Source organism: Meleagris gallopavo, chromosome 4 (assembly GCF_000146605.3).
Source record: "Meleagris gallopavo isolate NT-WF06-2002-E0010 breed Aviagen turkey brand Nicholas breeding stock chromosome 4, Turkey_5.1, whole genome shotgun sequence".
NCBI lineage: Eukaryota > Metazoa > Chordata > Aves > Galliformes > Phasianidae > Meleagris > Meleagris gallopavo.
This window is the reverse complement of record NC_015014.2, coordinates 66,885,546-66,901,036: the sequence shown is the minus strand read 5'-3', so window position 1 is coordinate 66,901,036 and position 15,491 is coordinate 66,885,546. Positions and strand designations below refer to the sequence as shown.

Sequence of the window (15,491 nt, the reverse complement as noted above, 5' to 3'; positions counted from 1 at the left end):
TTTTTTTCACCTTTAACCTCTCTAGAAAGGACTATAATACAAAGCAAAACCTTATATAGAAAAGGAACTGACAAGGGAGGAACACTGAGTCATTGTCTTTTCTCCATTCTCCTTGTACAATGCTGCAACTTGTAGCAACTTTGTTATGATATAGTCATGTGCAATTTATGATAAAATTATATAGTATGTATGCAATATACTATAATTGCCTGAATTATGATTATTGATTAATTATGATTATTGGTGCAGAAAAATCATTTTTCTATTACAGTTAGAAAGAGGTGAATTTAGTTTTTGTGAATAAGGATGAACAGGCTGCCAAGGCTAGCTTGCAGAAAGCTAACCTCACAGAATAGCCAAGCTTCAGAAGATAGCTTAGCCTTGATTTTCTTTTCTTCTTTATACTTTTCTTGACACTTCCTTAATTTCCTGGTAAAAGTTAAATATCTTTAGACCTTTATTTTATTTTTCACTTTTTTCACTTTGCTCTTCAAATTTTTTTTGGTGTTGTATCCCATATCCCACTATAATCAGTAACAAGAAAGTGGTTTGGTGAACTGCAAGCATAATTACACTCCACTATTCAGCACCACTGCTAGAGTGTTTACTATAAGCCATGACAAAAAAAAAAGAAAGAAAGAAAGAAGAACTCTCAGAATACAAGGGTACTTGAGAATTGTGGGAGTTTATCTGAGGATGCAAACACTTTTCAGCAGAAATAGTTCTGCAAGGAGAGGGCAGAACATGATGTCAAGTGCAGACCCAGCCCACAAGCTGAATGTTGGGAAACATGCTCTAAATGGCCATTTTGTTATTTGTTTAGAGACGGTTGCTCACTCCAAACACTTGTATCCATAAAATCAGAGGCTATTTAATCAGATGACATTTTTCTTTTTTCTCAAATCACATTTTATCATAACATAATATTGAGAAGCTTTGATGTGGAATAATTGGCTTTATTTCCAAACTTCTCAAGGCAACTGAAAAGTTAGCATAAGTATTGTTTTCAGATTTCTTTCTAATACTGCTGACAGACATATCCATCATATAAAAATAAGTAAACATCTAATGCATCCAGAAAGCCTGTCACTACTAGCTCTGAGCTTGGGAGCCTCGGATTACACAGAGCAGCTTTCTTTTCAGCTGTTAAACCAGTGAAGCATCAAAAATGGCCTGGTGTCTGATTAAACGTATCTTATAAAATGACACTTCCTCCTCTTCATATTGAGTGTCACAACTGAAGGCATGTTTTATTAATACAGTGCCTATCAAAGGAAGGCACATCCTAATTTTAATCAGTTACTTTCTATTCCAACCAGAGTACCTGCTGCTGCTCAGGAAGAACTTCTTGTGGGGTAAAATTTGACCATGACAGAGTAAAGAAAATGGTTTGGAGGAAATAGTGAGGAAATATTTTAGCAAGGCAATGTTTTTAAAATACGGACATAGAGTTTTGACTTTCAAATGACTCTGAGTGACAGCATAGGAACCTTACAGTTTTCATTCTGCATTTAAAATTCAGCATCATGTAAACCATTTCATAAGCTCTCAACTTGTCCAGCACTGGGTTTCTAACAGTGGAGCTTAGTATGTCACTCTATTTTTGTGGCAAAGGAGAATTAATAAAAAGCTGCTGATGAACTGATTGGTTTAGTTTTACTTACTCTGAACAAACTATTTTTTTAGCTTACTTTGGCTGTGACAGAGAAGTAAATTGCTGTTTAGAGTTGATGAGTTTCTCAGAGCAAGTTAGCTCAAATAAGAAATTCCATAATGGTTTTGTTATTGAAATGATTTTTATCTGTAGTGGCTGGAGGAAAATGATGCCCAAGCTAGTCAAAGTCTGCTTTATCCTTTCACATTATCTGTATGTGAGGGTACCACATATACTATGATGCTGCACATGTGAGAGTGAATGGCTCAATTCTGAGCCAAGAAAAATTAATGGAACTCCCGGGATTTCCATAAACCCACTTGATATTCCATCATCAGAGCAGACTCACTGTAGTTGACTGTTACTTCAGAATATGCTGTCATATATGATTATATTGTGTGTCATGAAATATTCACATCTTAATAATTTGTGCAGATGGAATGGATGGAGCAAGGGAGATGAACTGCTCATGCACAGACTCCCTGCTATTAGCAAAGACCATTTGCTGTTATCTTTTCAAAATGGTTCATTTTCTTTTCTAACTTACTTAGGCACAAATGAAATATACATATTAAACGTTTATAGAAATGGGTAAATTAATCTTCAGGAAATTGCCCAACTGTTTATTAGAGTATCTGCATAATATCTGTCCATATTCTTTTTTGCAGTGAATTTTATTACGTTATCCTTATCATAGAACTTACTGTGATACTTGAAATTAGTGTCACTGTTTTTCAAACAACTGCAGATTGGCACTCTCAGCATAGGTGAGAGTGCCCACTACATTTTAAAGATAAATATTGCATAAGATAAATAACAATTTTTAATGTATTTATGGTTTTCTTTTACCAAAATCAGTAAGCTTTGCTATGATGGAGAGTAAAATGAAATGAGCCTTATATCTGTGCATTTCTCCCTGTTTTCCAGAAAATCATATTCTGGAAGATGTGAATAAATGTGTGATTGCACTGCAAGAAGGAGATGTTGATACCCTGGATAGAACTGCTGGGGCCATCCGAGGCCGTGCAGCCAGAGTCATTCACATCATTAATGCAGAGATGGAAAACTATGAAACTGGAGTTTATACCGAGAAGGTACTGGAAGCAACCAAACTGCTCTCTGAAACAGGTAAGCTTTTGTGAAATATTGCTCAATATTAACTCATTTTAAATCTCCAGTTAGTTTTCCCAAGTCTACAACTCAGAGGGGAATCAGTGAATGAAAACAAAATCTAAGCAGACAAATTAATGACAATATATGCTTTTTGGTTTTCTACTCAGTGCTACTGCAAAAGTCACATTAACAGGAGCTGTGTAAGAGAAGAGATTCAATGATCCATCAAAGATTGTGTACTTCATCAGAGTTCCAGTGTATTTGAAAAAATAGCACATGGTTTGTTTTGGATCTCAAGCTGTTGGTTATGTATTTTGTGTCCCTATCAAATGCTAGTGAGGCACTGGAACAGGTAGCCTAGTGATGTGGTTGATGCTCCATCCCTGGAGAATTTGAAGGTGAGGCTGGATCAGGCCCTGCCTAGCTGTGCTGTCCCTGTTCATTGCAGGATAGTTGGACTAGATGGCCCTCAGAGATCCCTTCCAACTCTAAGGATTCTATGATTCTATGATAAAATCATTACAGACATTATTCTGTGGTCTGTGCAGGTGACTTAAGTGTTTCTAATCAAAAACAAATTTTCATTGAAGATTCATTCGAGCAACTGAAAGTATATTATCTGAAAAAAAGTATGTATTATCTGAGAGGCTGTGAAGTATGCTAGATTGAATGGAAAAGAAAAAAAAAATGTGGATTGTTTTTAACTTGTTTTTGCCTTCGCTGACAAAGAGCATGATTCATCTGACTAACTGTGGTAGCAGAGGTAATGAGAAGACGGTTGAACTAGATGATCTTAGAGGTCGTTTCCAACCTTGTGATTCTATGATTCTAACTGTATGCAACTACACTTTAGGCTCTTTTTTGCTCAGTATTACCTGTTGCTATATGTACACCTGAATTGTTCAGTCTGGGCAGTACTATCAAACACTCTCAAAGCAGAGATCTGCATTTGATCAGATGCATCATACTTTGAATGACATGTAGTTTACAGAGTAGGTCTCCACTCACTGTACAAACGACCAGATATTATGTAGATGCACACATAGCTGAAAATCATAGAATTACAGAATGGCTTGGGTTAGAAGGGACTTTAAAGCCCATCCAGTTCCAGTCCCACTGCTGTGGGCTGGTTTCCCACTACCAGCTCAGGCTGCTCAGAGCCCCATCCAACCCAGCCTTGAACACCCCCAGGAATGGGGCAGCCACACTCTCTGGGCAGCAGTACAGGGCCTCACCACCCTCCGAGTGAAAAATTTCTTCCTAACATCTAATAATAATAAATAAACAAACAAATAAGATAATAAGCTAGATCTTTTCAGATTTAATGAGATAATGTTTATCATCTAATGTAAAAATTTTACTACTAATTTTTCAAAGGAGTACCTGTCAATTATAAAGCACAATTAAATAAACAAGTAACGGGCACAGTGAATGCTTACGTTCTGTACTTAATGTACTTTTTGATATAATTTGATTTATAACTAAGTGCTATAGGCTCTGGACTAAGTGCTTCTTGACAACATCGATTTATTAATGCTGGACTCAGTGCTTAAAACTGATCCCCTGTTCCTCAAAGTCAAACATAATTACTTACTTTGTACTAAGTAAAATTTAAGAAAACTTGTGAGTAATAAACCAGGAAGAGAGAAAAGCTACATTACACTACACACTGCAACACAATTTCTTGTCTATGGCCTTTTAAGCCACTTACAAAGTGGTTGAGTTTTATTTCTTGATGGCTGATGATTAACAAAACAGTAAGTGTTATTGGCTCATTTTGTAACCCTAGAGTAAAATGTTGGTATTTAGATGACACTGCTCCATTCTGTGCCCTGCTAATTTATGCTGTGTCCTCTACCCTAGAACTGGTGTCTATCTATGTATGCATCTGTATAGCTATGCACATAGATATGCATCTATCTATGAATGCATTCTTATATATTCCTTATATATAAGTCTTCAGCTTGAGATCTAGTACAGAATAAATCAATGATGAGTTGTTTATTTAGTCAGGCTCCACCCACAGATGTATATATCAAAATCTGTGAGCAACACAACTATAACCATCTCATCTTCTTCATTTTTGTTTCTCTTTATTTTTACTTGAACTTTTATTTGTTTCTAGATGAAATACTTTTGAAAGCTGGAGAAAATTTAGTTGAATTACAATAGAAGGGAAATAAGCAGAGCACCCTTCTTTTATAACTGTTATTAAATTTAACTATCAGCTCAGAAAAGGAAATCTTCTCTTAACATGTAAGACTCCTTCTCTCAGGATTTCATGGGGTTATGTGAGTATGGGATTTGATCAGAAATACAGACACAATATTTTGGAAAGAGAAACACTAATGCACGTGCTAATGTATACTGGAGGAAGAAAGTTAAATCTTTGCTGTAAGTGATATTGATAGTTTTTGAGAAAATGCAATCGTGCAAGCCTTACTTTAATAACTTTTGACCTTAAAGTTTTGTTTGTTGGTTTAATTTACAGCCTAAATCTCCTTTTAAATATATGGTTTTTTTTTTTCCATTGTTTCAGTACTTTCTCAGTTGTGCTTGACTAACCCACTGACTTAATAGCCGAGCGTTTGTTTGAGGCTAGATTGTTGTCTGAGAGCAGTATTACATCAGGATGTATTGGCTAATGTCTCTTTTTAATTGGGTACTTTTATTTTCCTTTAAAAACAAGCTAAAAGCTTGACTCTCATTTGCTGAGATTCTTATAAATCTAAGATGAAAACTATAAAACCACTGAATCTATGGGTCTTACTCAGAACAAAGACAAAACACAGATTTCAGTGGATGTTAAGTGTGTGCTGGAGTATGCTAAAGCTTCAGGGCTTAATTTTCATTTGTGTCCTTGTTTTTTTGGGGGACAGTTGAGAAAACAATGAAGTATTCCTACATCTTTAACTTGGTTTCCTAAAGAAAAAGGACCATTGGCTTCCTTGTCAGGCCATTGCTGGGGGTCAGGATTAGGAGCAGTGGGCAGAACCAGGGCCAGACACAGCCCAGAGATTGGCAGACAGGGATTTCTGAAGGGTCCTGTTGAATTTCTCCTTGTTGTTTACCACTGGCGTTTGCTTAGTGTTTTTAGAGAAACAAATGTAATTTTAAAAGTCAGAAAAATACATAACATATAATTCCACTGTATATGGTAAAAGAAAGGAAGGACGGAAGGATGGGGAAAAAAGAGAGAGGAGAAAGAGAAGGTGAGAAACAAGGAAAAGGGCAAAATGCAGGGCAAGGGAATAAGAGGAGGCAGAACACAATTTCTATATGAATCTTGAGATCTTTCATAATGCTGAGCACCTCAGAAACCTGTTGAAAAGGGCCCATTGCCTCTAATAAGGAGGTGTTCGCGGTCTACTCAGCAATTTCTTGAGAAGCTGTAACAGCTGAAGGGTAAAAAGCATTAGTTTCCAAACAAACAGAACCAGAACTGGCTGGAAAGGGCTGTGGTTGTTTTCGTTCGTTTGCGTTGGGATATCTGGAAAACAAGTGGGAATAACCAGTACTCTAATACTGTGGTTTACATGCTCCTGCAAAAGAAACTGCAAACTTTGGAATCATCTACTGTATGATTCAGATCAGAAATTGGAGTTTCAGCTTTTAGCATGTTTTAGAAATACCCTAATAACCTGATAACTGGTTTGTTTTTGTTTTTGTTTTTGTTTTTTTCCTGTTAGCTTTTCTTTTTAAGTATGTCTCTCTCTCTGACTTCTATTTTGACTCAAATTCTATATTTTGTCATTATTTGAATGGACTAAAGTTCAAAACAAGCACTCCTGGCAATTCAGCAAAAAGACTGGGAGTTTTATCAGTGACAGTAAGACAAGCTTTGAAGATATTTATCACTAGGCAAAAGCAGCTAAATGATGTTATCAAAGCTAATAGTAAAATGTTGTAGAGATGGATTTTTCAGCAATGATATGAAATGGAAAAAATGTAGAAGCAAGAAGATAAATTTAAGCATATCAGTAATCAAAAAGGCATATTTACTCTGAAGGAGAGCTAAAAATTCTAAAATGGAAACTATTTTTAAAATGAATGATGTTAAATTCATGTTTTATGTGAGTTCCAGGTGGTTACAGTATAACTTATGGATACCATCATCCTTACAATGAGATCCTATATCCAAGGACGTTTATGAAATTATGGCTTTTATTCTGCAAAGCACTGCCACACTTTAGAGTTTTGCTAAACTGAAATGCAGAGATAAAGGTATCACCAAGAAAAAGCTTTTAATACATTTTTTAGGAAAAAAAAAAGAAAGTCATTTTATATCAAAGAGCCAGTGAAGACTCAACATTACATTCATATTTCAAGGAAATGCTTGGTTTGATTCAAAGAATTTTTAGCCAGAATACAATGAGAAAATATGCAAAATATATTATAAAATAATTACATGAGACATGTAAGAGATGATTAAATCAACGCAGTGTCTAAAACATTCAATACTGTTTCTTTTTCTGTCCATTTTCACAGCTTTAAACTGGAATGAAATATTAAAGGAGAATATAATGTAATTGATTTAGATTTTTCAAAGTTTTTGTTTTATAAAATCCTTCACTCTTAGGTGATTGGAAAATGAGAAACCATAGAGTGAATTTTAAAGTCTTTGATGGATTAAGAAATGGATACAGTTCAGAAGAAAAGTATAAATGACCATTTCTCAGCAAGGTTAAAAAAAAAAAAGCATCCTGTATTACTTCAGGGGCAGCGCTGTGGTTGATACCATGTGACATATCAATCAACAGGTGAATAGAAAGAAGCAAAATTTGCCAAAAGAAAAATGCTAGTTTGACACATGAGAGTACAAGAGCTTCATTATCAGAAAGATGACAATTAAAGATAATTTTATTTAATTTTTCAATGTAAGAGAAACATTTATCTAAACTGAGAGCATTATATTCACTGACAGTTAACACTAAGTTAATGCATCCTCTCAGAAAAAAAAAATGTGTCAGCAACATGAACAGCGAGGCACAGATACCTTTTACATGCACAACATACCTCAAATTAGTGCATAAGACTAATGTCTGATGGGGAAATGGTTTCAAGCTTAAAGAGCGTAGATTTAGGTTGGATATAAGGAAAAAATCTTACAGTGAGGATAATGAGGCACTGGCACAGGTTGCCCAATGCTGTTGTGGATTCCCTGTCTCTGGAGACTTTCAGGGTGAGGCTGGATTAGGCCCTGGACAACCTGATCTAGTTGTGAATGTCTAGATTCATTGCAGGGGAGTTGGACTGGATTATTACCTTATAATACCCATCAAAGGCCCCTTCCAACTCTAAGGATTATGTGATTCTATGTCCAGAAAATATAGGTAGAGAAATGCAGTAAAGATTCACTGGCTCCAACAGAATGTTTTGTGAATATGAATGTGATTTGCACATTAATCTTTTAAAATAAAATCACTGGTATCCCTTTCATCCTCTTGCCTACACACATCTACATGCAGATATACACAAACTTATAGCTAATGCCAGAAATGGCATTTCGTTCTGGTTTGTGTTATATGATCCATTTTGCATCCAACAACCCACGACTACTTTCTGGATTTAAATTTTTGAAGAGCTAAAGCTAGCTTTTATTTGGAGTATTAACCTGAAGGTAGTTCTGTTTAGTAGTAATAAAAGTTGAGGGCTATACACTGCATGTGGTTTTTATTTGCACAAGTGGGCAGGAGAATGAGTGAGACATCTGAAATTGATGAGACACATATGTCCCTACAGCCTTCTTTTACAATCCTTGTTTGCATGCTTTTTGATGTACCCTTTCATTACATGATTGCCTATGTTTGCCACAAGGCACTTCCCTCTAATAATGTTTACCTTAGTTTTCCCCTGACATTTCCTGTTAAAGACAATTCAATCAGGTCAAAATTTGAAGGGCTTTTTCTTTTACATGTATCCATATATCACAGTACTTGGTAGCATAACCACATCATAGAATCATAAAATTGCTTAGGTTGGAGAAGACCTTCAAGATCATCAAATCCACTGCAAATATTCCATATTTCTACCGAGGCTGTATGTCTTTCCTATGCTGGAGTAGGTATATTCATTAACCATTTCAACAAGGAAAAGGTGGGTCAGTGAATAAAAGAAGAAAAAAGGTGGTCTTGTGCTTGGGCCAGCTGAGTACTAGTAATACTTCATCATTTTCTCTGCCATAGCACTATAAATACCATACTGCCAGTTTTTCCTCACTTTTGCTTTTGTTCTTTCCTGAAACGTAGAATTTAATATCCTGAAGTAATGAGCATTTACTTTTGTATTGCTGGGTATTTAGCTACAACAGATATCAGTGACCACATCTCTGAGCACGGAACAGCAAAGTCTGAAAAACCAACTTAGTGACATAAAGCATAAACATAATTATATGCTAGCACTTCTTCATATGTGACAACCAAAACAATATTAATATATATGTGTCCACATGTCTCTGCTCAATATGCAACAAGCAACAAAATATTTATATCAAATCTGCTCTTCTTGACAGTTAGTCTAATGCTGTCATATGTGGTAAACTGCTTTAATAGACAGGTATAAAGCTTTTTCATTTTAATTAGCAATATGATAATCATGATTTAAATGTTGAGTACTACACTATAATCTAGGGCTACAATTTAGTGAACCACTTATGAAGTATTTAGAATTTTCTGATAAAAATTTTACAGTTCTTATCGTACCCAATTTTTACCAAACTCTTGAGACTAAATCAGGTGACATGTACATTTCCTACTTCACCCTCCAAATCCAATTGAGATACCATGCCATCTTGGACAGGATATGTCAAATAAATATCTCGTAAGAACTGTCTTTAAAATACCTGTTTAAAATCCTTAAATATCCTGGGGGAGGGTGCCCCTTCCTCAGATAAATAAGTTACCGTTAAATCCATTCGTAAATCCATTTTAGGAGTAAAAAAATGAAAAACAAAACAATAACAAAAAAAGGAATCTGAAAGAAGTTTCATCCAGAAGTCTAAATTTGTTTTATTATATTTCCTTTAATAAAACCTATTAAATCTGAATAATGAATTGTTTCTGTAACAGAGCACCATTTTTTCTTGTGAATTGGGTCATTCATGGATTTTTTTTGCTATCTTAACCTCCTCTGGTAACTCTTAATTTACAGTAGTGCCAATCATCCTTGATGGTTCTGCCAATTTATGTGATGTAACTGATCTTTAGTAGAAGCGTAGATTATGTGTGTGGGATTATCAGGGACCCTTCAGCTTCCAACAGTGTGGCAGTCAAAATCTTTAGTATGGCATATGCTTTCTGAATAATTTTAATCAAGTCTCTTTGGCCAGCTTTTTACAGTCACTTGCAAAGTATTTTGACCAATGCTTAGCACACAAATAAATAAATGAATGCAGCTCTACCAAGAGCTTGCCAGGGTACAAAGCTGACTATGCCAGTATGTCTGAGAACAATCATTTCTTAGAAGCTCAAGTATCTAGTTTATCTGAGAACAGTTTAGCTTCAGAGAACAACTTCTGGTCTTAAGGTGATTGATTCCCTTAGATTTAAAACCCTGGATATCAAAAATTGAGAATTTCTCAACTTGTCTCTTTAGACTGAAACTTCCAAGAGGTAGCTATAATGATGCTGTTAAAAGAAAATTATTTATACATATATATATATATGTATGTCTAGTCCTCTGGATAGAAAATTGCCTGAAACTGAGGCCAATTTTTTTTTTTTCCCCTAAAGTACTGATTTATCTCTGAAGTTCAAATTCATAGCCAATGTCTCTCTACATGGTAAATAAATTGTCATCTGTCATTGAAGACCTTCAACTCCTGATACAGATTTGTTATCTTTGTCTGAATTCTTCTCAGCTTAAGAATATCCCTTTTTGTACAATATACGACAGATAAGAAAAACAGGAGTTTTTATGGGTACAACTGAATTGGATATTTACCATACGTCGCTGTCATGAAGCTCCTCAAGTGTGTCCCAATAACCTTTACAGCTCTTAACTCAGTTTTCAAAAACTTTACTGTGTTAAATGGTAACTTAGAAAAAGCTTTAGGAACTAGCATTTAATTAGTTTAATGTTTTTTCATGCTTATCTAATCAAAACTAAGCACTGATGTAAAAATACAGTTGGCAAGCAAGTAAACAATTCATAACGTAGTTTATTTTCATTTTTAAAAACAGATAATTTTCAAATGTAATAGTGTAAATTAAGGACTAATCTGTGGCCAGATTGGCAAGGTTTAAATTGTTGAAGCTTTTATATGCAATGGTCTTGTGTAACTCTGTCAAAAGCCTTACCAAAGTCTAACTGTATTACAGTTAGCAGAACAGGTTGCCCAGTGAAATTGTGAATGCCCCCTTCCTGGAAGCATTCAAGGTCAGGCTGGATGGGGCTTTGAGCAACCTGGTGTAGTGGGAGGTTTCCCTGTAACAGCCTGTTGGAACTAGATGATCTTAAGGGTCCCTTCCTACCCAAACCATTCTATGATTCTATGACAGTGTTTCTCTCTCCCCGTTATTTAGCTACGCTGTCAAGGAAAATGTTGAAATGTTTTGATACACCCAATTCATGACAAATCTTTTGTCTGTCCAACACCTGCTCATTATTTACAAAATCATAAAGCATTATTGCTTTTACGTTACATTTCACTTCTCTCTCGGTATGAAAATAGATTGAATGTTCTATAACTCTTCTTTCCTTTACCTTTCTAAAAAAAGGTGCTTTTTTCTCTAAAATCTCTAAATCTAAATCTAAACATTTACTGTTATTGCTTTTTAACTTCTTAAGTACTGTAGATTAAATTCTGTATGCTTGAAAATATATTTGATATTTATATATTTATGTATGTTTATATAGATAAACTGCCCCTTCCTAATTCAGGTCTGCTGCATTTACTATTAACTGTCTTAAATACCTGATCACATCTGCTGTTTAGGAAATTCTTGACAGAAATTCAAGAATCCTAAATATTAGGATCCTTTGCTTCCTTTTCTGCTGCCATTTTTGCATTTCTAACTTTGCTTGTTTTATCCCAGTGACCCTAAATATATTTATTTTGATTCTTAGTTAACTTGTTTTCATTATATTTTTAAGTATTTTTTTAATTATTATTATTATTATTATTTTTAGGTTAGAGTTCATTATGCAATCACATTAGTCTCCTAATATACTTTCAAGTGTTCCATTAATTAAGATAATTTGGTATATGTATTTACTTCCATCTCTCTCCAACTCCTCTTCTACTTAAAATGTTTCCGCTCTGCTTAGCAATGTTTTATTAATGTTTACTTTTTTGAAGTCTATTGTCAATATCACTTTTTCCTGTTTGCCCCAATATATTCCAAGCACTTTCGCGCTTACTGAACATTATCTGCATGAAAGATACAATTCAGTTCTTTCATCTTCGTGCATGAACAAATATATACAAAGTCAGCATAAACAAGATTTAAATAGATTAATCCCTTTAAAGTTTTCTCTTTTAAGAAAAAGCGTTCAGTGAGTATTACTGAAATGCCAGAAACTGAAGACAAGAGTAAGTGCTTCCAGTTGTTCTTCAAAATGTAAACTAGTCTTGAGTCATGTTTTTTGTGTTGTTTTTTTTTTATTATTATTATTATTGCTTTAAAACAGATGTTAAGTGAGATGCATAAAATATACTGTTTTCAGTATGAGTAAGAACAAATTTAAGGGCATTCATTTAAGAAGAAAATGGGGGTTTCTGCCACAGGGAAACTTTACTTCCTAGGAGAAATTATTATTTTTGTTATTACAGTTACTTCAAGGAAAACTGTTAAGGTATTTACATAAACACATAATTGCTTTAAGATATGTTTCATAAAGCACTTGCTACACTTGATAATACCATTACCTTATAACTATGACTATTTTTTCTAATATATACAAGATGATAATGAAGAATGTCTTTTTATATACCTTCACAGAGGTTGCTTGCTAACTTTTGCATTCCATGGGTGTTTTGTCCCTTTTAATATTCGATATGAGCCAGACTAGATTTACCCAATATAAATTAGTAGGTGAAATAGCTATATTTTCCTTTGATCATTTGATATAAATATTGTACTATGTTCATTCCAAGTTAAAGGTCTTAAAAGAATTTTCCTGATAGCTCAGATAATGAGCTATTGATGTCATATAAAAGTTAGTAAAGAACCAATTAAAAGGAAATTTTTATATTCTTTATTATTCAGTTGGTGGCAAGACTACGAGGATGGCTCTTTTGTCTCTAGTAGAGCTCTGTACATAAAGCATGCGTGTAAAACTGCCCTGTGAGCCTGCCTAGGTCTTGAAGTTGTGACAACAACATGTACCATGCCTATTGAAAAGTGTTTATGCCCAAGGGCAGGGAGAGAATGTTCACGGAAGGAGGTGTCTAATCTTGTTGCCTTTCATTTTGTTTAATCTAGTTATGCCACGTTTTGCTGAACAAGTTGAGGTTGCCATTGAAGCGTTGAGTGCGAATGTCCCACAGCCATTTGAAGAGAACGAGTTCATAGATGCCTCCCGCTTGGTTTATGATGGAGTTCGTGACATCAGGAAAGCTGTTCTGATGATAAGGGTATGTAAGGCACACGGGAAATAAAAGTTGGAGCTTGAAGCAAAGTGTCACACACTGGATAAGAGAAATAGAAAAACTACTTGGACTCAGCCTTGTTTCATAATTTGCCAGAAAAGCTTGACATCGAAACAAGCATAAAATAAAAATTTGTGCAAAGTATTCTTAAGAAAAGAGGTGAAGAGATGAGCAAGAAAATATTATTTAACTACTTAGGAGATTATTTGATCACAACTGCCCACAGATGGAAGCTCAGTATTAAGTAGAACCGCTTCCATAGCAGTAGCAATATATTACTAAGATTTTCAAACTTTGTGTAGAATGTTTTTTTAATGTATGTGTGCTGCCTAGGATATGAGGTAAGTCTGGTTAAAATCTAAATGAATAAATAAATTATCTTGCAGCTCCAGTGAACTTCTGCAGGGATGGTTTTGAATGTTTACTGAGCTGAAGAATGTGTCATTTCGTTGTTGACTAACCAGTTGATTCAATTTGCTCAGGCATATATAGACTTTTATTTATTTATTTTTACATATCAAAATAGTTGTGAGTATATCTGTATCTTACTTTTCAATCTAGTCCAAAGTCAAATATTTAAAAATAAAAAATTGTTTTGGACTTCTCAATTTAAATTTTCGTATGAAAAACAATTTACCTGTCCTGATGAAAGCCACATACAAATGAACTCATAGTGAAGATCTCAAAGAAAACTGTCTCCCGTGAAGCAACAGTGGTAAAGCAACAACTCACTAGTCTGAGTAAACATATAACATACACTTTTGCATGTTAATCTACTATAGCACTGACTAAAGCCTTCAGGCAGTTGGAGCACTCCAAAATTGCTTCGTTTTAGTCATTATACATGTCACAATGCATTACATTAACATCTACACAGAAAGCTTTTGACAGTCTTGATTTTCTAACTGCAAAATATAAATCATGTTCCTGTACCCTGTACAACTCTCGGGTAGCCTAAAATATAGGCATTGTTGGAGCAAACATCCTTTTTGGAAACGTGCTACATTGGAATATTTGCAAGACTTCTAGACTGGAATGGAAAAAGAAGATCTGTTCTTCCTTTGACTGTACAGTTTCTTAGTCTGTAACAGATGTTTCCAAACATTTCTTTTGGACAAGAGAACCTCAGGGAAGGTTCAGGTTGGATATCAAGAAAAGGTTCTTCCCCAGAGGGTGGCTGGACCCTAGAACAGTCTCCCCAGGGCAGTGGTTAAGGCCACAAGCTGCCCGAGGTCAAGAAGAGTCTAGACAGTGCTCCCAGGCATATGGTCTGACTTTTGGGTGGTTCTATGTGGAGCAAAGAGTGAGACTCAATGATCCTTAAGGGTCCCTTCCTACTTGGGATATCCTATGATTCTAGAAGCCACTTCTAAGTACATTTCGGTTTTCAACAGTCAGATATTTAAACTGCTTCATAAGATGCAATCATGGCATGGGTACTTCTACAGATCTATTTTCTTCTGTCCCCTACTCAGAATTTTGGCTCCCAGGACCCACTTGCACATCTGTCCCACAGAGGTTGCTATGAGACTTTCCATCCTGAATGAGATTTTTGGCTTAAGCAAAAAAGCACCATTTTAAGTTCACTTATTTCAGTGCCATTTTGCTGTTATGTTAATCATTAGCTTGCAAAGTTGATCAGCATGCAGGCTTCACAGTCTCCTTAGAAACATCCCAGGTTACTTTTGCAATTGTATCACTACCACTCTTCACTCTGAATGTGATACGAGCTAATGAATTCTGCTTACTCAGATTAGGAAGATGCATTTTTGCATTCAAACAATTAACTTATTTATGGAACTAAATGTAGTGCTCCTTACCCAGGCAGAGAACTAAAGCAAATAAATGGTCTCATTATCCTTGTGAATTAACTGGGAAAATTCACATCTATAAATTTACATAAACCAGAGTTTGCTGACTCAGAACCTTATTTTCTGTAAAACACAATTTAGTTTAAGTTTGAGATACTTTCTAGTATTCCCATCCGGACATCTCATGTTGAAATAGAAAATGCAATTAAGGGGTAGATATTATGCTATAAAAAACAAAGTATAGAATATTTGTATCTAATAATTTCTTAATTCCTGAACACTCAGGCTGCAAAACTTCTTGTAGAATTATATATATGTATAT

General features: G+C 34.9%; 1 protein-coding gene across 1 annotated transcript; it reads left to right on the top strand.

Annotated features, from left to right (window-relative positions):
• The first annotated feature begins 2,568 nt into the window (after positions 1 to 2,568).
• On the top strand, positions 2,569 to 13,497 carry LOC109367458 (catenin alpha-2-like). Its single transcript, XM_019615060.1, has 2 exons — positions 2,569 to 2,782; positions 13,192 to 13,497. The coding sequence occupies exons 1-2, from the start codon at positions 2,713 to 2,715 to the stop codon at positions 13,365 to 13,367; spliced, it is 246 nt and encodes an 81-aa protein (XP_019470605.1). The 5' UTR covers positions 2,569 to 2,712; the 3' UTR covers positions 13,368 to 13,497.
• The last annotated feature ends 1,994 nt before the right edge of the window (positions 13,498 to 15,491 follow it).